The sequence below is a fragment of the Chrysemys picta genome, chromosome 3, assembly GCF_011386835.1.
Source record: "Chrysemys picta bellii isolate R12L10 chromosome 3, ASM1138683v2, whole genome shotgun sequence".
Taxonomy (NCBI): Eukaryota; Metazoa; Chordata; order Testudines; family Emydidae; genus Chrysemys; species Chrysemys picta.
In genome coordinates, this window is record NC_088793.1 from 197,678,825 (window position 1) to 197,699,611 (window position 20,787).

Below are 20,787 nucleotides of genomic sequence, written 5' to 3' on the forward strand. Positions count from 1 at the left end.
CCAGTTGTGAACCCCTTGCTCATGCTGAGTAATTCCTATTTCCTTGACTTCAGTACCACTACTGGAGGGAATAATTGCACACAAGTGTGTGCAAAGGAGTTCACAATCTGACTTCATAAGAATAACTGTGAGATTGATTTCCATGTTAGTCTGTGGATCTCTTTCACAACCTCTTTCTCAAATGCTTAATTTGAGACTAAGGGGAGATCATTATTGTGCGAGGGATTATCAAAAGCACCCAGCATTGGCCTCTGTCCAGGTATGCCGGAACGGGGGGAGGGGCGGGGGCCATGGCCCCATCACTTTTAAAAGGGGGAGGGCTATTCCCTCTCACTTTTTACCATCTATAAGGGTGAGTGACAGGGGAGAGGGCATGGAGAGGTGCAAGCAGGGTGTGGGGTCTTGGGGGGAAGAGGCAGAGTGGGGGCAGGGCTTCGGGGGAAGGGGTGGTACAAGGGTGGGAGTTTGGGGAGAGGGGGCAGTGAGGGGGCAGGGCCTTGGGGAAAGAGGAGGCGTGGGGGAAAGGGGCAGTGCGGGGCCACAGGCGCGCACCAGTGGCCCTCCACTTTTAGGGAGGTTCTGCCACTCCTGTCTCTGTCCCAGTGGTGGAATGAATGGGGGGAAGCAGGGGTGACCGCACCCCTAGCAGCCATTAGGTGTATGCGTGGCGCCTTTTGTGGCACGGAGAGTGAGCCCGCCCTACACTCACACGGTAGCGGTGGCTCCTGGCCCATGGAACTAGGCTCAGCTTCCTGCTAAGGCATTGCAGCATGGTGTACGAGGTCGCATAGTGCCCAGGTTGCAATGCCTGGAGGAGGGAGCTGGGTAATGCTGCAGGACGGGAGCCGCCTCTGCCAAGTGAGTGCAGGGCAGGTTTGCTCTCCAGCTCACCACCAATGACCCATCACCCCACCCCCTGCCCTCCAGTGGCAAAACCTCACTCCAGCACTGCTCTATTCCCTCTGACGTCAACAGAAAATCTTCCACTGACTTCAACAGGAGCAGCATTACGCCGCTGTTGAGTACTTTTGAAAGTCTTGCTCTATAAGCCTATTACTCAAGTTCCCTTGCCCGTTAGAATCAATAGTCCATTGTTCTCTAGGGATGCAATTCTCCCACATATAGGGTGAGGAGTACCTTACTCTGCAAGTGGCGCCGTTGAAATCAGCGAAATTACATTCAGGGTTTGTTCTGCTTCAGCTTGAGTACTGGTGGCAGAATCCAACCTGACTCATCATCTGCTGCTGAGAAAATGGCTATGATGCAAGGCCCGGATCCAGCCAGGCACTTAAGCATTTTAAGCACATCACACCTGGGTAGTCACATTGCATTTAATGAGAATATTCATAGGCTTAAAATTAAGCATATCCTTAAGTGTTCTGCTGGATCAAGACCTAAGAGAAGCGATTGCAGCTCATAATAAAAGACAAGAAGAAAATCTTAGGGATTTGAAACGAATGTAGTTCATCACGGATGGCTCCAATCCTGCAAGCTGCTGCGAGTGGGTGCTGGGACCTGCCCACACAGAGGAGCTTGCAGCATTAAGGCCTCAGATTTTACAAGAGACACCGACAGCCATATTTAGTTTTACAAAACATGAAAGGCCAGATTTTCAAAAGAGCTCAGCTCCCATTTAGCACTGGAATCAGGAGCTGAGCTCCTTTGAAAATCTGGTGCCAATTGTGGGTGCTGAGCATGTTTGAAAATCTGGTCCTACGTTTTTACAAAACCCAAGACAAATGTAAATGTTTCCAGGGATTCAGCGCCAATTTTTAAATTAAACCTTTAAAAAACAAAAACATATTCCCCGGCAGGTTTTGCAATCCAAAGATGCCAGCTTTGATCTAGTACATGAGAACTCAATTGTGACGACAAACTACTAGTCCCATTTTCAATTTCCAAGCAGAGAGAGCAATTGTGATCCAAACTTAAACCAAAGACCATAAATAGTGAAAGTCATTTGCATTTTAAAAATATCCTGTCTGCTTTAATAATCTCAGGTATTGTTTTGTAACATGCATGAGGACAGTAGCGTCTTAAGAATATATTTAAAAACTGACAGAGTTCCATAAAAGCATATAGGAAGGAATGCTACTTTATTGTCAATGAATTACCACATATTAAATAGAAAAAATATGACTTTTGAAATGCTTCATTAGCAAGTTACATCACTACATTTTATTCTTCGTCAGTATGGAAACTGCTTTGGTTTGTTAGCAGTCTTAAATCTGTCCACTCAGTGGTTCTATTTTGTTACCTATCAAATTTAAGTGTAAAAATATGCTCATGATATTCTCAATAAGAAAAAAAGGTGCAAGGTCACAGCTGGAAGGGGCTAGCTTGGCTTTCTCAGGCCTAATCCTAGTCGAGAAGCTCTGTCAGTGCCTTACAGGCAAGTACACATAGTATAAGCTATATTAAAAATCAGACAAAGTCCAAGTATTCTGAGCCAAGTGCAGGCTCATCTAGGGGCTAAAACAGCTGTTGAGTTTCCTGAGGTACCTCCAGTGGTGTAATGAGAAGCCATGAAGAGAAGGCATAAAGAATATATATATAATCCAAACTATAAAGTGAATGTCATGGGAACTTCTGCTTACCATATCCCATATGAATGAAGAAGGGTATATTTGAGATTAAAAGGCAATGCAAGTTTAAAAGGGATAAAATGGCTTTAAAACAAAACAAAACAAAACACCGCGAACTATCCTATAGAACTCACTGCTACATGGTATTAGTGAGGAATATAGTTACAGCTGTGAAAGGTTCATACAGGGATTAGACACTTGTATTCTATTAACAATTGTATTATATGAACTACAATAGAACATTTGCAGTTACTCTATCTAGGATAAACATTGCAAATGCTATGAGTCCTCAAGCTTTAGTGCCTGAACTGACATATCGACTCAGGGAGAGGTTTCCTCCTCTTCAACTAAGAATGCTCTAATACTGAACAAATGGCTAGAGGCATTATGGATTTTTTCACCATTTTCTGAATCCTCTGGCACAGGCCATTGTGGAGGCAGAATACTTAACTACATGGACCATTAATTAGAGGGAGCCTGGCATTTCCTGGTTCGATTTGCTCAGTGAACAGAAGAAAACAAGGTAGAATGAAGGGTATGCAGTAATGTACTCATGGATTTTGTAAAACTGTTACAGGCCATCTAGTGTACATAAGATAGTCAAGAGATATTGGTGAAATGATCATGAAATGGTGCTTGATGGCTTCAGGACTCTATCACAAATTCTGTGCCAGGTATTCACTTGTAGATATTTCCTGCATCTCTTTTTAGTTACGTAATGTGGGAGTTTTTGAATGATAAAATGGAACATCCCACTGAAAGTAAAACACATTTTGCCAGTGGGTTCACAGCTATTTGCTAACAGTAGAGGAATGGTGAGACTCAGGACTCCTGGGTTCTATTCCATGTTCTGAGAGGAGTATACCGCACTGTACTCCTGTCCCACCCAAGCCTGAAATCTTCTGCTCCTGTCCCTCCAATATATCCATGTCCCAGTTTTAGACCTTCCCTTCCCAACCCAACCTGCAACCCCTTCTTAGTCCCAGTCTTCCCCTTTATCCCAATGTCCTCCAACTCCATCCCCTTATCTCAGTCCACTACCTTCCCACCAAACTCTAACAAGTCTCTACAGAACACTTGAAATGGAGATGTTTCAGAGACTCACATATGGGTGGATTTTCACAAAGATGGCAAAAGGCACAACCTTGACATCAGGATGACCTTGTGCCAAGTTTCAAAGCATGGAAGTGTTAGAGCTACTCAATGAAACATCTATACATTATTTTGCCCATGTTAAATATTCTTACGTTTCCCTAACTTTATTGAGAGAAACAACAGAACTTTTTTTGTTGAAATAAATAAATAAAAAAATAAATTTGGCCATAGGCAGACACCTGGCATCCATGGAAAATTTCAGTCTGAAAGGTTGAAGTTTGGCAAAGTTATAAGGAACTGAAAACAGGGGCTTATCATGGAAACTGTTGGGCAACACTGACTGCAGATATCAATACCCGCAATGCCTTTAATTATTTATATATATATTATATATAAAAATGAGGAGTCCTTGTGGCACCTTAGAGACTAACAAATTTATTTGGGCATAAGATTTCGTGGGCTAGAACCCACTTCATCACCACTAGTGCACACATGTATCTACTCATACCCTCCAGTCATGCATCCATTAATTAGATCTTGGAAATTCAAACCTTGTTTTCTTTTTCAACCAAGCATAATCATGCTAAAGCAAAATAACTGCAGAAAAAACAACAGCAAATCGATCATTTTGATACACGAGAAGGTAAACACAAACACTGGCTGCATTTCTGGGCTTTGATTACATCCAATGTGTAAGCACATTTCTCTTGCTCTACTCCAAGTCAGATGTTTACCAGATCAAGGCAGAGTTACTTTAACAACTAATGGAAGGCAGGGTGGAAGCCCTATAACTAATTTGGGAAATGTAAATCAAAACTGAGCAAAGCACTAGAAAATATACTATAGGGAATAACCTGGAATTTGTAAGGGACTGACTAGTCACTAAATGATCAAATAGGTCTTACCCTGTCTGATTTCTGTACATCTATCATTCTAGGATCCAGTGATGAAGACAACTGTAAGAACGGGACAAATTTACTCATTTGCCACCAAGGTATTTCACTATCTCTCTCTTTGTTAAGTTAACATGGAATAACTCACCAAGTTGTATTTTCTTTCCTTTTCAAAATACTTAATACATGTGCTGGCAGTTTTCCTAGATATCTGAGAGTCAGCACCTCTCCACCTACAGGAATATCTGTCCGAGGGGAAACACTTTGTGAGGCTCTCCTTATAGAGAGTCCCCCAAACCATTCTGTGGGGAATGGGAGCAGCTTTACTCCCATGCAATGAATTCCATTCTCACAATCCAGCAGACCCTCAGGAAGAGGCCATCCCTCCTCACTGGCTCTGGGGTTCCAGACTCATCTCCATTCCATGGTAACACACAACTCATTGCAACTTGCCTACTGGGGCCTCCTCTGCCACTGGGACCTACCCTGAAATGGAGGCTTCCCCAGTACAGAGGAGTCTGTGAAAAAAGTAATATGGCCTGCAGCCATGTTATCTTTCCTGGGTAATTGTCATAGGGCTCTTGGAATACCCATACCCACCTTTACTCATTCCTCATGAAGACCCCATTCTTCATAGAGTTTTCTGTGTGTTCCTTAATTTGTGGTTGGGAAGAGAAACGTGTGCACAGAGGTGGATTACTTAACCTTCTGCACGGGAGAGATAAACTCCATATGTCGATGGTGTCTTCCATTTTGGGATTTAGGGATGCCATCTTGTCCGAGTTGAGACTTTCCCATCATGTGGCATGTTGCCCCACAAGGATCATTCAAAAGTTAACAGCTGCTATTTTATATTATATTAGTGCACAAGGGCCCCAGCCAAGTTCAGGGCCCTGCTGTGCTAGGTGCTAAGCAAACATCTAGGAAGATTCAACCAGAGCACGCTCTCTCTCTCTTTTTCTTTTTACATTCTGAGCCACAATCTCTGTTCCTGATGCCAAAGCAGCATCAAAGCCCGATGACCTGATGCTCAATACATTTGTATTCAATTTTACAAGGCAAATTAAAATAAATTGCCAGAGCTAACAGATAAGCGAAGCAACTCAGTTCATGTAAAAATACATCGTGTCACTAAACTACACTGCTGCTCACAGAACTTTTTCTGAAACTCTAATCCTCCAAATCACCTAGGGGTGGACAGCTTTAAAGGCCCTCTCTTGAACCCAGATCTCCTCTCAGAGTGCCCTACACTGTACACAGAATCATGTTACCCCAAAGCCATTTGTAAGTAGCTCTGAAAGGCTGAGATTAGAAATGCTCTCCAGATATAATGCTTTACATACCATGTGTCTTAGGCCCTAAAGATATAACTCTTGAAAAGGGTTAGTACAATATTGCCCTCTGTTGGTGAGCATTTTTATAAAACTGATTCAGAGGATTATATAATGTATCAGGACCATTTGAATGTACAGGAGGCAAAATACAAGGAGTACATCAGAGTGAGTCTCTTATATCAGATGCTACATAGATTTTACTATCCCCAACCCTTACCTTTCAAATTGGAGAGTATAACAATAACTTCCTTAATCCAGTTTGGATTATCTGCCTAAATGACTAAAATATTGTTTCCCCAGCCTGCAGGCATCACAATGGGATGTTTCTAGATTCCAAGTAACCTTAATTTTTGCTAGTGCACTGAAGTGAATTTTGGTATTTTGGGCCAGATTCTCCATTCCTCCTTTTCTGCACTGGCACCTTGCAAATGCTGGCCTGGACCAGAGGACCCATTGGCCCCGGTGAAAATCTAAATAGCCCCAGGCTGGTTTGCAACAGTGCTCTATGTGGCATTGCATCAGTACAAAATAGTTGGAGTGCAGTCTGATGTGGCCATGCCTCCATCACTCTCCATCCTCTGCTTGCCCCCCAGCCCAGGACTATGAGGGAAGGCCACCAGGAAGTCATTGAGTAGCTCTTCTCCGGGCAGGGACCCCTATTACAAGAAGATTCTACCTTCTTTATAAATGAGCTGCTGTTCAAGACACAATCCAGCTCTTCAAGTGTATGTTATACATAAAATTGCAAAATCCACATCATTCTCCCTAAACACCTCCAGAAAATTCAAATGCATTGGTACATCAGCTATTACCCCTGGGTTAGGATACATTTAAGTCCTAGGAGCTTGGATATATGTCAGTAACATACTGCAGTAGTAGCAGATAGTTACATAACACCTGTAGGAGAACACTTCAACCTCCCTGGCCACACAATAGCAGATGTAAAGGTAGCCATCTTACAGCAAAAAAACTTCAGGACCAGACTTCAAAGAGAAACTGCTGAGCTCCAGTTCATTTGCAAATTTGACACCATCAGCTCAGGATTAAACAAAGACTGTGAATGGCTAGCCAACTACAAAAGTAGTTTCTCCTGCCTTGGTGTTCACACCTCAACTGCTAGAAGAGGGCCTCATCCTCCCTGATTGAACTAACCTCATTATTTCCAGACTGATTCTTGCCTGCATATTTATACCTGCCTCTGGAAATTTCCATTACATGCATCTGACAAAGTGGGCATTCACCCACGAAAGCTTATGCTCCAATACATCTGTTAGTCTTTAAGGTGCCACAGGACTCTTCGTTGCTTTTTACATAACACAGTTGTTCTATCGTTTATATAGTGTACATTATACAGAGACTCTGATCCTTGGCTACATTAAAGCAGATCCCGTATCACAGAAGGAATACAAATAAGACTTATCCTCCATAAATGACATCAACACATCTTTATTGAGTTTCTCTAGAACTTGGGAACAAAGCATGTTTGAAAACAAATTTAACTTCAGGACACTGCAGTCTAGTTACAAATTTAAGTGTAACATTGTCATAATTTTAGTAGTACCATCATATACAGTGTCACACCTGGGTAGAAAGTCTATGGCATGCTTTCAACTGTTTGCTGTTTCAAACATTTACATTCATCAAGAACCTCATGCAGCAACCCTTCTACTGAGACAAGGCTGAGTTTGAAACTCTGGGAATGGTCTCTAAGTAGTATTTTTATTGCAATATCTAAGCCCAACAAGATGATTAATGAGAGATCCTCAGCTTTAACTCTGAACTCATACTGTGAAGTCAATCATAAGATTTAAAGAGTTTATATCCTTTTCATATACGTTTTTGGGAAGCTATGTGGTCTAGTGGCTAGAAAAGGCACTTGAGAGCAAGGACTCCAGAGAGGCACTTCCATCTCTGCCACTGTCTTGCTCTGTGACCTCAAACAAATCACGTAACCATAGGGTGACCAGACAGCAAATGTGAAAAATCGGGATGGGGTGGGGGTGGGGGGTAATAGGAGCCTATATAAGAAAAAGACCCAAAAATCAGGACTGTCCCTATAAAATTGGGACATCTAGTCACCCTACCTAACCACTGCGTGCCTCCAGTTTACTCAACAGCAAAACAGACATCTTCTTGCAGGAGTGTTGTGAAGCTTAGTTTGATAATGGCTTCCAGTGTACTCTGAGATCATTGATAAAACTGTGCATAAGTATGTAGAAGTATGATTAAAAACACCTAGGGGCATGCTAGGATGGATATGATAGACAGTACAATGTGAATGACTGCATTTACATTGCATTTTTTTACCATACTTTTCTACTGCCTTTGGGACCTTTGTTGTTGGAAGGTATTTTTTGCTCCTTGTCAGTAAATGCTAAGATTCTAAATAAAATGTGTGTAGTTAATAAAAGGGGTCTTACCTTGTGTTGTTCCGTCTAGTCCCATGACACATTTCATCGACCGAATGATCTGCTCTGCTACAGGTGGACACATAGATGTGGCATAAATAGCACTGTGCGAGTGAGTTCGTAAAAAATCCACAAGTTCCTTAAACAAGTGAAACAAAATTTGAATTCACTTTGAATTGTCAGGAGAGGAGAATGCCTTCCCAACTACTGATACAGGTGAGGACATATGGAGATCAAGGATATTTGACTGAGACATTTCATGACTGATTTATTTTCTTAATTGTTATTAAAAATCCATGGTCTGAAGAAATACAGGTGATACTTGGCAAATGTAAATCCTTTAAAATGTAAGCTATGCACCTGCAGCTGAAACAAAGCTACAAACTAGAATACTACTTTGCTTATATGATGAGAATTTTTACAGAAGTGGGGTGGGGTAGGGGGAGGGGAACCTGGCCTCACTGAGGCACTAATCAACAAGCTGCATTTAAAATACAGAATTTTCCCACCTTTCAGAAGGATGAATGTGATGGGCAAATGGCAAATAGTGCAGTTTGTCTCCCATTGGATTTAGCAGAAGAAAAGTAACCTCACTAGTGTCTGTATTCAACTTCACAATAGTCTTATTAGTTTGTCTTTAATATAAGGCTGAACCTACCTAGCAGTTCCACCAAAATCCATGGCAACTCCCCATTGCCACGTGCTCCCCACTTTAACATACTCCTTAGTCCTTGACACATGCTTCTGCATAAGCTTAAAATGAAAACAGGCCCCAATCATGCAATTGGATCCACCACCTGCCTGAACCCCTACACACCTGTCCAGAGCACTACAGACTTAAATGGGACTCGATGTGGGCATGGGGATTTGTGCTAGTGGCTCTGAATGCAATTCTTAGGCCCTGATGCTGCAGGGACGCCTCCCCTGCCACTTACCTGAGCCAAAGGACTTTATACAAACTAGGAAACGTCATAAGTAGGGGGCCTAGTTACAGGATATAAAGGTTTAAGGCCTTGTGTACACAGGAAAGTTTTACCAGTTGTACTGATATAATTTACATGTATAGTTATACCAGCGTAATCCCAAACTGGGCATGCAAATCTGTACATCAAAGCGTATCTAGTCAAGCACAGAGCTGGCTGAATATCCCCATTATTTGTAAAGCCCTCCACCCAGGTTTGGGACAAAAGTACCAATAGCCCAGCAAATTACCTAATATGAATATCAAACAAAAATAAGAAAACTGAATATTTTACCCATTCCAACCAACAGAATAGCTGAACAGTTCAATCATTCATTTGGGATCCAAACAGGAGCGGTGCATTCTCTATAATAGCACTACTATGTGGCAGATTATATGGAAAGGCAGCTATTTATGCCATGCACAGATAGGATGCCATTTGTTTTGGTGTCAAACAGAGACTAGAAGTTTTCTATTTACCTTCTTGCCAGCTATGTATCCTCCAGCTGCTCCAAAGCTTTTGGTGAAGGTACCCATCAATACATCGACATCTTCAGGGTCCATTCCAAAATATTCCACGACTCCCCGGCCGGTGGGTCCCACAGCACCAATGCTGTGAGCTTCATCCAAGTAGAGGTAGGCTTTGTATCTCTTCTTCAAGGCGACTATCTCTGGCAGGCGCACAATGGAACCTTCCATGCTAGAGAACGAGAATTGCTAATGAATCTTTTAATCCCCATCTCTCTTTAAATCTTAGCACTATGGTACACATTATGGACGGCAGGGTTACCGGATACCAAAAAAGGCCTCTTTAAAGCTCAAACCAAATTCGTAGCTCAAAGAAAAACTGGGAAGTCTTAATGCCCATTGCTGAGCAGGCAGTCACTCACATGAGCAGTCCCAGTGACTTCCTTGGTCTTTTTGCAAATTATCAGCCCTACTTCTGCATGCAGAAAAGAGAAGAGAAGAGAAGGGAAGGGTTCAAATGACATGCTGGACTTTATCCAGATTAGTGTATATAATTCAATACAACCCCCCCAGAATTAGAAGGTATTTGCAACTCTGGCCCCCCACTTATGTCCATATGCCCCCACTCTGACAACATTTACAGGTTATAAAGGCAACAGATCCAGGCAGAATTCCCCCAGTGCAGGAGAAGTCTAGGGTAGCACAGGTGGGAGCCAGGGACAGAAAGATTTATATAGATGAGCTTCAGAGCAGCCCACAGGCACATGTGGGGAGGCTCCCTAATTTAAGGCAGACTTGGCTCTTGGAGAAGGAACAATCTGGAGGTTCAAAGGTGACTTAACGTGATCTTTGACTCCTTCGCTCCTAGCCTGTCTCTTTCAGGGGATGCCACACACGATCTAGCACTGTACAGGAAAAGATCCTTAATATTTTATGTTTTCTTCTCCTTAGTACGAGAGCAGAATTCAATATGCTGCATTGATGCATTAACAGCATCTTGACACTCCTAGGGAAAAAAGGAAAAGAAACCCAGCGCACTCTCGGTAGTTACCTCAATAGGGTAGGTGAACAGCAGGAATTAGCCTGTAAGATGAACTCCCCAGGAAATAAATTAGAAATCCACTTTAATGCAAGGCAGTTTAGTTATCCGTACCTTTGCTGTGGACACTATTGTGCCTTGAAAACCTGGGTGAGATTACCAAGGAAGCTTATCACCAGATACCTTCAGATGTATTCAATAGTTTATTTTTACAGTGAGTTAAACTTGTTCTCTTGCACTAGCTGTGGTGAGGGAAAAAACATCTGAAAGTGCTAACATATTTCATACCAAAAGCAAGGTGCTGTGTGCCAAGCAAAACCTACATTCTGTGGGGAGGCCCCCTGCTCAGGTGGGTCAAATTGGAAATCTTGAGGCAGCTCCAGCTACATTGAAAAATGGAGCCTGTTCCCCGAATTAAATGTGCAAATGAGTAATACAGTCAGTATGGCCTCCCGGCGTTATTTATCTCGATATCAGTTTCAAACTGTTTTATGCAACAGAGGGTCCTGTGGCACCTTTGAGACTAACAGAAGTACTGGGAGCATAAGCTTTCGTGGGTAAGAACCTCACTTCTTCAGATGCATCTGAAGAAGTGAGGTTCTTACCCACGAAAGCTTATGCTCCCAGTACTTCTGTTAGTCTCAAAGGTGCCACAGGACCCTCTGTTGCTTTTTACAGATTCAGACTAACACGGCTACCCCTCTGATACTAAACTGTTTTATGCTGCACTCACAGATTTTAGTATTTGCAACATGTAGCTGCATTGTACAAGTTATAAGGGAGAAAGTTTGGCAGTCAAGTAGGGGAGGTTTGGCAGTCAAGTAGGGGACAACAGGCTTTTGGCATAGGGGAGGCTTTTCACGATTTTGGCCTCTTTTCTTTCACTCACTCTCATGGGCAGGGTTATAGGTAACTTGAAAGTTTTGGGAAGGCTTGAACCTGTGCTCCCTAAATCTCGTTAGCTCTTGTCAATGAGAAACCATCCCACTGTACCTCTCCCAATACCCGGCACTACAGCCAATACACAATAATAATACAATGGACTTTGCAATACTTCTGTGTTGCAGCTAAAACATTCAGCAATGTAATAGTATTTTCACATAGCCCATGTTGATCTATGCGGGAAAATTACACCACTGTCTAAGTTATTGTTTCAGGGAGTCTGCAGACTCAGGAAGACACTCTGCATTTGTTTACATTTGGAAGTTTATTTTCACAGCTATAAGGACTAAAATCTAAATTTAAGAGTAGAAAATCCACTGCGCAATTCTACAGCAAAATCATGTGATTGCTCAATCCTGGAATACAGAGAGCTTAGTTAAATTCCCTCTCCTGATACATGACTGCCAGGAGATTTTAAATGTGAAGATAATTTGATGAAATTGTTTTCATACAGTATGACCTAATGATGTAAGTAGGAGTTAATTGTTTTTAGTCTAAATAGGTTAGTGAAACAAAGAATCTATTAGTGTTCTTGAAAGATGCTGGCTTATTTAAATCCTGGGATGGTGGCCAGAGGCCACCAGAACAACGAAAGGTCCAGTTCTTCCACAGAATGGCCAGAACACAGGCAGGTTTCCCTGCATGCTGCCCTGCTAATGAGCCTCAACCCTCCCTTGGGACCAGCTCTAGAGACAAGAAACCAGTTTGGTTTCTGTGCCCATTCTGTCCTTGGCCTCTCTGCTGACCTTTGGTGATTGCGGAAGAAGACTTGCAATGGGGACACCTCTCTACTTAGAACTAGACTGAGACCAAACTCATTTAACATAGGCCACCGAGCAGCCCTTATGGAAGGGAAAACTTCCAGTAAATATTACCCCGGGCTGGAGTACAACCAGGGCCCTAGAGCTGAAAGGAAATGAAATGTCTCTGTTTGTTTCATTTTGGTAGTGTCATTCTTACAAAACGCTCAGGGCATTTCACAGCGCTGGAAGTCTGAAAGGAGGAAGCTTTAACATCTTTTTGGAGTGGGGAGGGGGTTAAATTGTGTCATTGTGCCCTGACTGAGCATTAGCGTTAAGCTGTGCCATCCACTGAGCAATTCAGGGAGGGATTGTGTCTAGGGTTACCATATTTTAATTTAAAAAAAGGAGGACACTCCACGGGGCCCTGGCCCAGCCCCAACTCCACCCTTTCCCCACCCCTTCCCTTCCCCGCCCCGCCCCTTCCCCAAAGTCCCCGCCCCAACTCTGCCCCCTCCCCTGAACACTCCGCCCCTCTGCTCCTCCCCCTCCCCTGCTTCCCGCGAATCAAATGTTCGCGGGAAGCCGGAAACAGGGAGGCAGCAGGTAAGCTAGGGCTGGGGCTGGGGCTGAGGTTGGGGTTGGGGCTGGAGCTGGGGTGGGGTGCGGCCCAGTCCAGCCCCCCCGGCCGAGCGGCTCCCTCTGGCGGCCGGCCAGCCCAGGCCAAGAGGCTCTGGCCCCAGTGTCTCCCGCCCGGCTCGGCTCGGGCCCTAGGGCGCCGGCCCTGGTTCCGGCCGAGCGGCTCCGGCCCGCCCTGGCCTCGGCAGCCCCAGTGGCCCCAGCCCCTGGCCGAGCACTGCCAGCCCCAGTGGCCCTGTCCGAGCACCGCCGGCCCCCGTCCGAGCACCGCCGGCCCCAGCGGCTCCGGCCGGGACCCAAGTCCCACGACCCCTCCCTCCCTGTTTTCCCGGACATGTCCGGCTTTTTGGGATTTCCACCTGGACGGGGATTTGAGGCCCAAAAAGCTGGACATGTCCGGAAAATCCGGACATATGGTAACCCTAATTGTGCCTCATGGGCCCAGCGTGCATGGGGCCTGTGCAGATTACACTATTCGTTTAGGATGGCGCAGACTGCTCCTCCTCACTCAACTGGTCTTTTCCTCTGTGAGGTAATGCGGAGGAAGTGGGTGAGGCCTTGATTCTGCTTCCTTCCTGTTCCTTTTGGGGCAGTGTGTGCCTCAGGAGAGCACAGGGACTGCAGCAGTGACAGAGGCCCTCACTTCGGCTGCGCAATGTAGTTGGGGAAGCAATCTGTGCACCCCAGTTTCCTGCCTCACTCTTGGGGCGTTGCCACCAGAATCTGGCTCCAAATTAATCTACGAAGCTGAACAATGAGTGCATGCTGTCACTGTCAGGGAAACACGATTGGGTACAGAAGTCCGACATTGCTGTCTTAGAGCCTCAAACCCAGCCCAACTGGAATTTGTCAGAGTTCAGACCTGGCCTGGTGGAGTTTTGTATGGTCCTTTTGGCCTATAACTTCTGAAGCTGTTTTCCCTCACACAGTACTCTGTCTGCAGCCCTCCGCTGTTCGCTCTGCAGTGCATCGTAGGGCCAGCCTCCCGCACAAAAATGACCGTGACCTGTTCACAACACTCATGTCTCCTGACCTAGTTACAACAGTTCAGATCTGTACTGCAGACAGGATCTTAACTGCATTCTGGGCCAGGGTTGAAGTGTCGATTACATACAAGGTTTTAGCTCTGCTGCATAACTTGGTCACAACATGATTACGTCCCAGTTGCTCTACAATGCCAATCAAGTTTTAACGAGGCCACGAGACAAAAGTGTTGGAAAGAGGTCCCCTGGCAAGGTTTGTACAGGACACAAATGATGTAGTTTCGGAATCACTGAGTTTAGGTCCTGATTCAAATCCCATCATAGTTAATGGGATTCTTTCCATTGGCTTCCATGAGCTTTGGAGACTGGGAGATGGAAGAGACATATCACCGTAGGTCAACTAAATCTTCTCCGTCTGGCAATGCAGGTTTACTCTATACAGCACACTGACAGCATTTTATCCAGTTTCATTTTAGAATTCTCGGGCAACTGGGCTTCTATCATTTTTCTCAGTAGACTGAGGCCTTTTCCATAGCCTTATTCATTGCACTGTCAAGAAGATTGATTTTACTGATATTCAGACAGCCATTTCCCCTTCTTAATTTCATCACACAACTCCTAGATATGCCAGCATGTAATACCCTTCCAATCTCTGCAGATTTACTCTAACCCGTCCAGTATTTGAAGACTTATCATATCCCTTTCTTCAGTCATTGCTCAGATTACATATAAATCTTTCCTTATAAGTCAATCCCTTTGGCCCCTTGATCATGTCTGTCATGGGTATTTAAACTCCTTTCCTCTGATCTGATATACAACTAGATACACACACTGTATTCGTGTTGATCTTGATCTTCCAAAATACACACATTAAATCTTAATCTTTTGCTTTTAGCATTATTTTCTTTGGTAAACTTTGTCACAGTTTAGGAGACTTGACACAGACTTCTCTAGTTTGTGGTTTACAGCAACAGTTTAAAAAGTCAAATAAATTACAGTGTTTTGAAATGTTAGGAAGCAGCCATTGATTGATTAACCCCTTTTTGTTGGTCTCTGGCCAGTGACGTAAAATGTTACCCCTTTGGACAAAGGGGCTGGCAATCACCTAATAGCAGGATATAAAAAATTGCCTTAATAGGCTGCCTAGAGTACTGGCACTGAATCGCAAAAAAACCTCAAGTATACATGAAAATGCACTGGACAGTATCCAAGCGATCAGAGAAATATGACCACGTCAAATGAAAATGAAAATGGAAAAAAGTTTGATGAAAAACCATCGGTTTTGACCATTGTATGTTGCCCCTCAATTGTTGCCTTGGGCCTTGGCCCATCTGACTCATAAGTAAATATGTTACTAGGTAGCACAAATCTACCAGAAACTGAGCAAGAATGCAGTAATTGACTGATCCTGAACTGAAAACAGTAGAAGCCAAGGAAAACACTAGCTAGAATTTAGATAATAGAGACATGATTTAGCAAGTCAATTTAATTTCTGCCATGGACCCTGCCAAAACTTGTTCATGCTTTTGTACTGAGGATTGATGGCCATGTGGTCTCTCTCAGCTTGGACTGAATATGGAATAAATTTACTCTCAACTAGTCCAAGTTAAAAGCCAGCGTTCATTAATAGTTACATTTACCTGTGCTGAGCTTTCCTTTTCTGAATGTTAAATAAATTTTAAAAAACTGAAATGTTTTCTCACTGTTTATTTGACACCCAGCTTGGGTCCTTTATAAGCTGTGGGCCAAATTCTGCATTTACTTATCCCCATGCAAACTCAGTGGGCTATGATTCTGAAACACCAAACACCACGGTGGCTCGCAGTAGTTCTTTTCAGCTTTTGCCAGTTTGATAAGTCAAGGTTCATGTGCAATGTTGCTGAGTAGGATAACTCTTTCACATACCCTTAACATACCAGTGAGCTTGCAGGAGTGAAAATGAAGGCAGAATTTTACCCTTAATGTTGATCTCATCAGTGTCGTATATTGCCATCTTAAAAAAAAAGTGGAACGTTACATCCATGCAAAAAGATGCCAAGCCAAACTTGTAAATCAAGATACTTTAACTTGCATTATGGATCTGACCAAGTGATTTTAATTCTATATAATAGTTATCAATGATGCTCCATTTCTTTAGAAACCCATTTAAGAAAGCAGCATATGACCTTACCAAGAAGGATACTTTAAAGAATTCTCCCCTCCTCCTCACTACTCTGTGTAAGAATGCTAATTTACCAACTGTCAAAACTAAAAAGAACTAAATCTAGCCTACTCAGGTAGTGGAAAGTCTTGCTGCTACTTCAAAATCAGAGTCCAAGAAAGGAAAGGGTCAGAAGGAGAGAAAACAGCAGCTCAAGCACATATAAAATGAAGAATTCGAGTATGTCTTCCCTCACCCTTCCTTTTATGTTTAAAATGTTATTACCAATATACTGGATTGGTTTTGGTCTGCTAATCTGTACCTAGCAATATTGAATATATGGAGGTTACTTCCCTGTAACTGGATGTTCTTTGAGATGTGTGATCCCTATCTGTATTCCACGTGGGGGGGACGCATGCACACCATGAGTCTGAATCTAAAGGTTTTTAGTAAACAGTATCCATTGGTCTGCACAAGCACAGTTGTTCTCCTTGTGCTCCTCGTACAAAAGGGCAGTGCGGGCCAATACCGCTCCAATTCCTATATTACCAGGAATCCGTTCATGATTGGCAGCAGAGGGGCTGGAGGGCGGATAGTGAAATGTAGATAGGGACCACACATCTCAAAGAACCTCCAATTACAGGTAAGTAACCTCCATTTCTTCTTCGAGTGATGGTCCCTATGTATATTCCACAAATGGGAGATTAGTAAACTGTAGTCAAACAAGAGATATGTGTGAGGATGCAGATGGTACGGATGTCTGTAGTCTTGCCATCCCCACAGCTGCATCTGCATTGGCCGGGCGTGGGCCGAGGGACGTACTGGCCACCGCTTCCAGCAGCTCCCATTGGCCTGGAGCAGCGAACCGCGGCCACTGGGAGCCACGATTGGCTGAACCCATGGATGCGGAAGGTAAACAAACCGGTCCAGCCCACCAGGGGCTTTCTCTGCACAAGCGGCGGAACAAGTTTGGGAACCACTGGTCTAGAAAGTTAAGCTGTCCCTTGAGTTTTTGGAAAAAATACTCGTAAGTGAATGGTTTGATTCATGTGAAACTCCAAAATTATTTTGGGAATGGATTTTGGGTGGAGGCAAAGAAAGACCTTCTCTTTATGAAAGATGGTATATGCCATGAGTGCTCTCAGCTTGCTCACCCTCCTGGGATAGAGAGTAGGAAGGCAACTTTATCGAGAGATGGAACATAGAACCGGTTGCTAATGGTTCAGAGGGAGGTTTGGTGAGAAGTGAAAGGATGAGATTGAGACCCCATTGGTCTCACCACTGGTGGGGAAGTTTTAACAAGTCCTTTTAGGAATCTATTCATCACAGGATGAGTAAAGATAGTATGGTTCTCAACTGGTGCTGATTGCTGCAAGATGGATCCATATGGAACTGATTGAGAGGCCCAATGTCTAAGGGCAAGGAGGTATTCTAGAATAACAAGAATCCTAGAGGACTCTGGAGATAACTAGTATTGTCATGACCAAAAGAAGAAATGCTTCCATTTGGCCAAGTTGCATCTCCCTTCCTGCTTTGAGAATGGAGTGAACTGCCACTGAATACATGTGCTCTATCTCAGATGCCCAACCAAATACCAGGCCTGCAGTTGTAGTGGTCCTGGGTTGGGGAGTGCCTGATTGTACATTGTGTTACGACAGGAGATCCGGAAATAGGTGGATGCCGGGGGGGGGGGGGGGGGGGAGATAGAGGGAAGGTTGAAATCCACAGGAGGTCTCAGAACTGTCTCTGCTAGTTGGGTGTGGTGAGGATGACCTGAGCCCTGTTGTGACAGATCTCTTGCAGAATTTGTGGTATTAGTAGGGTGGGAGGGAAGGCACACCTGAGGTGGTCTGTGAAGGTAGCAGCCGGGCATTGCCCTTCAGACCACGGCCATAGCTGCTCTGGAGCAGTATAGGGGTAGTTTCTTGTTCCTTTGCAAGGCAAAGAGATCCCAAGATGGTGTTCTCCACTCGGTGAAGATCTCATTCAGAACAGAATTGCAATTCTCCCATTCATGGCCCATGGAAAACTGTCTGTTGAGACTGTCTGCTAGGGAGTTGTGTGCACTTGGTAGTTATATTGCTGAGAGGGTTATGTGGTTTCTAATACACCAGTTCCAGAGGATGACTGTCTCTACACTGGGGGGAGGGAGGAGATTTTGTTCCCACTCTTTCCCCCATTTGTTTATGTAGAAGACAGCTGTCATACTATCTGACATAACCTGGGTATGTCTGGATTGGAGGAGTGGAGGGAATGCATTGCGGGCCCAATAGACTGCCCTTAATTCCAGTAAATTGATATGGATTCTGGCCTCCCCAGGGGTCCAGGTGCCTTGTGTAGTGTGATTGTCAATATGGGCACCCCAACTTAAGAGAGAAGCATCTGTGATGATAGTTGCCTCAGGGGTGTGTGTGTGTGTGTGTGTGTGTGAGGAAAGGAACTCCCACTTGAACTTTCTCTGGATTTGTCCACCAGGCAAGAGAGGCCATAACTTTGGCTGGAATTGCTACTCTAGCACTGAGGTTATCTTTGGTGAGTAAATGGACTGAAGTCGGGCTTGTAAGCAGTGGAGAAGCCTGACGAATGGTGTTACGTGGCTGCATAAGGCCATATGGCTTAGGAGGGAAAGACAGGTTCTGACTATAGTCTGAGATGTGAGGGTGATCTATTTTATCAAATCACCCCTGGTATGGAAGCTTTCCAACAGGAAATAGGCCCTTGCTGTAGTCAAGTCCAGAGTCGCACCTATGAAACCTCGTGAGAGTCAATGTAGACTTTTTGTGGCTAACACAGATTCCCACGGAAGATAGTAGTTGGAGCAGGAATAGGGTCACCAACTGGAATTCCCCGCTGGATCTGCTTGTCTGGAGCCAGTCATCAAGATATGAAAAGACAATAAACCTGTGTCTTCTCATCCAAGACATTACCATTGAAAGGACTTTTGTAGAGACCCTGAGTGCCATAGCTAGTCCAAATGGGAGCACTCTGAATTGGAAGTGGTTTTTCCCAATGAGGAATACAAGGATTTTCCAGTGGATCAGGTGAATGTCTATGTGAAAGTAAGCATCTTTCATGTCGAGGGCCACGAACCATGTGCCCCCTATTCCACAAAGGGAATTATTGATGCTAATGTGACCATATGGAATTTTACTTTTTGGAAGAATACATTTCGTTGGTGTAAATCATGAATTTGTCTCCAACCACCAGACTTCTTGGGGACCAAGACATACGGGAGTAGAATCCCTTGATGTTAGTGTGGCACCCATTCTATGGCTTCTTTCTGGAAGGAGAGACTTTACCTTTTGGTGAAGAACCTCCTTGTGAGAGTGGGTTCCTGAGAATGGGCCAGGGAGGGGTATTGTAGTGGAGAGATGAAATAAACTCGATCGTGTAGCCATGGTGGATGATCTCTAGTACCCATTTGTTTATTGTTATTGCCCCCCAGTTGTGAGCAAAGTGCGTAAGGCAGCAAACAGAGTTTCGGGGGGCAATAAGGCATGGCATCAATGTTGGTATGCATTCCTTCAGCATACCATCCAAAGAACCCTTTGGACAGTGGGTGGGGTGGGGTGGCCATCGCAGAGGTGGAAGAAGCCATATATCTGGGTCTTTGCATACTGCCTTTTGTGTGATGGTTCATAAAGGCACTGGCAATTGAATGCTTGAGGTGAAGGTCTGGGCCTGTAGGTTTGCTTCTGATGTTTCCTCTTCGGGGGTGTGTGTGTAAATGCCCAGTGATTGGAGGATTGTCCTCGAGTATTTAAGAGAGTGTAGAAACAGTCTTTTCAGTGAAGAGTTTAGACACAAAGGGAAGTTCCTTAATGGTTTTCTGGTCTCCCCTGGAGGACCCCAGAGATTGCAGCCACAATTCGTGCCATGTGACTATAGCTGTGGCAATGGCTCTAGAAAGGCAGTGTCAGATGCTTCTACTGCCACTTGGAGTGATGTATTGGCCATCAGCCCACCTTCATCAATGAGGGCTTGGGACTGAGCCCTGTCTTCCTACGGAAGTTTGTCTTTAAAGTTTAGACATTTTGAATAATTCAAGAAATCATATTTTGCTAACAGCACCTAGTAGTTAGCAACTCTGAAGTGGACACTAGCTGATGAAAATATTTTCCTGCCCAAAAGGTGGAGGCATTTAGTCCCCTTGTCAGTTGGGGTAGTCATAGGGTGCTGTGTCCTGGACCTTTCTGTAGCTGCTTGCGCCATGAAAGTGTTGGGTACTGGATGAGTGAATAAAAGCTCTGCTGTTTTAGCTAGCACAAAATATCATTTTTCAACCCTCTTCAAGGTAGGGGCACAGGAGGCAGGGGTATACCACATGGATCTGGCAGGTTCCAAAATGAGCTGATTGATTGGCCTTTCTAGGGTGACCCATCCAGAGGGCTGGATGATATCCCAATAGACTATGCTGCGTGTCCTGGACCTCCTCAACAGGTATCCGAAGCTCAGTGGCTACCCTCTATAACAGCTCCTGGTACTGCTTGTGGTCACTGGGCAAGGAAGGGGATGATGGAGCAACTGCCTCCTCAGGTGAAGAGAATGATACACCCATCT

The 20,787-nt window shown here is 44.3% G+C and overlaps 1 protein-coding gene across 1 annotated transcript in view; it reads right to left on the reverse strand.

Annotated features, from left to right (window-relative positions):
- The window catches only part of SPTLC3 (serine palmitoyltransferase long chain base subunit 3), a 131,124-nt gene that overhangs the window by 16,811 nt on the left and 93,526 nt on the right, over positions 1 to 20,787 (reverse strand). The window contains exons 8-9 of the mRNA XM_024110307.3: positions 9,757 to 9,976; positions 8,328 to 8,454 (exon numbers count right to left, since the gene is read on the reverse strand). Of these exons, the coding sequence (XP_023966075.1) occupies positions 8,328 to 8,454; positions 9,757 to 9,976 (347 nt within the window). The remainder of the gene's footprint in view (positions 1 to 8,327; positions 8,455 to 9,756; positions 9,977 to 20,787) is intronic.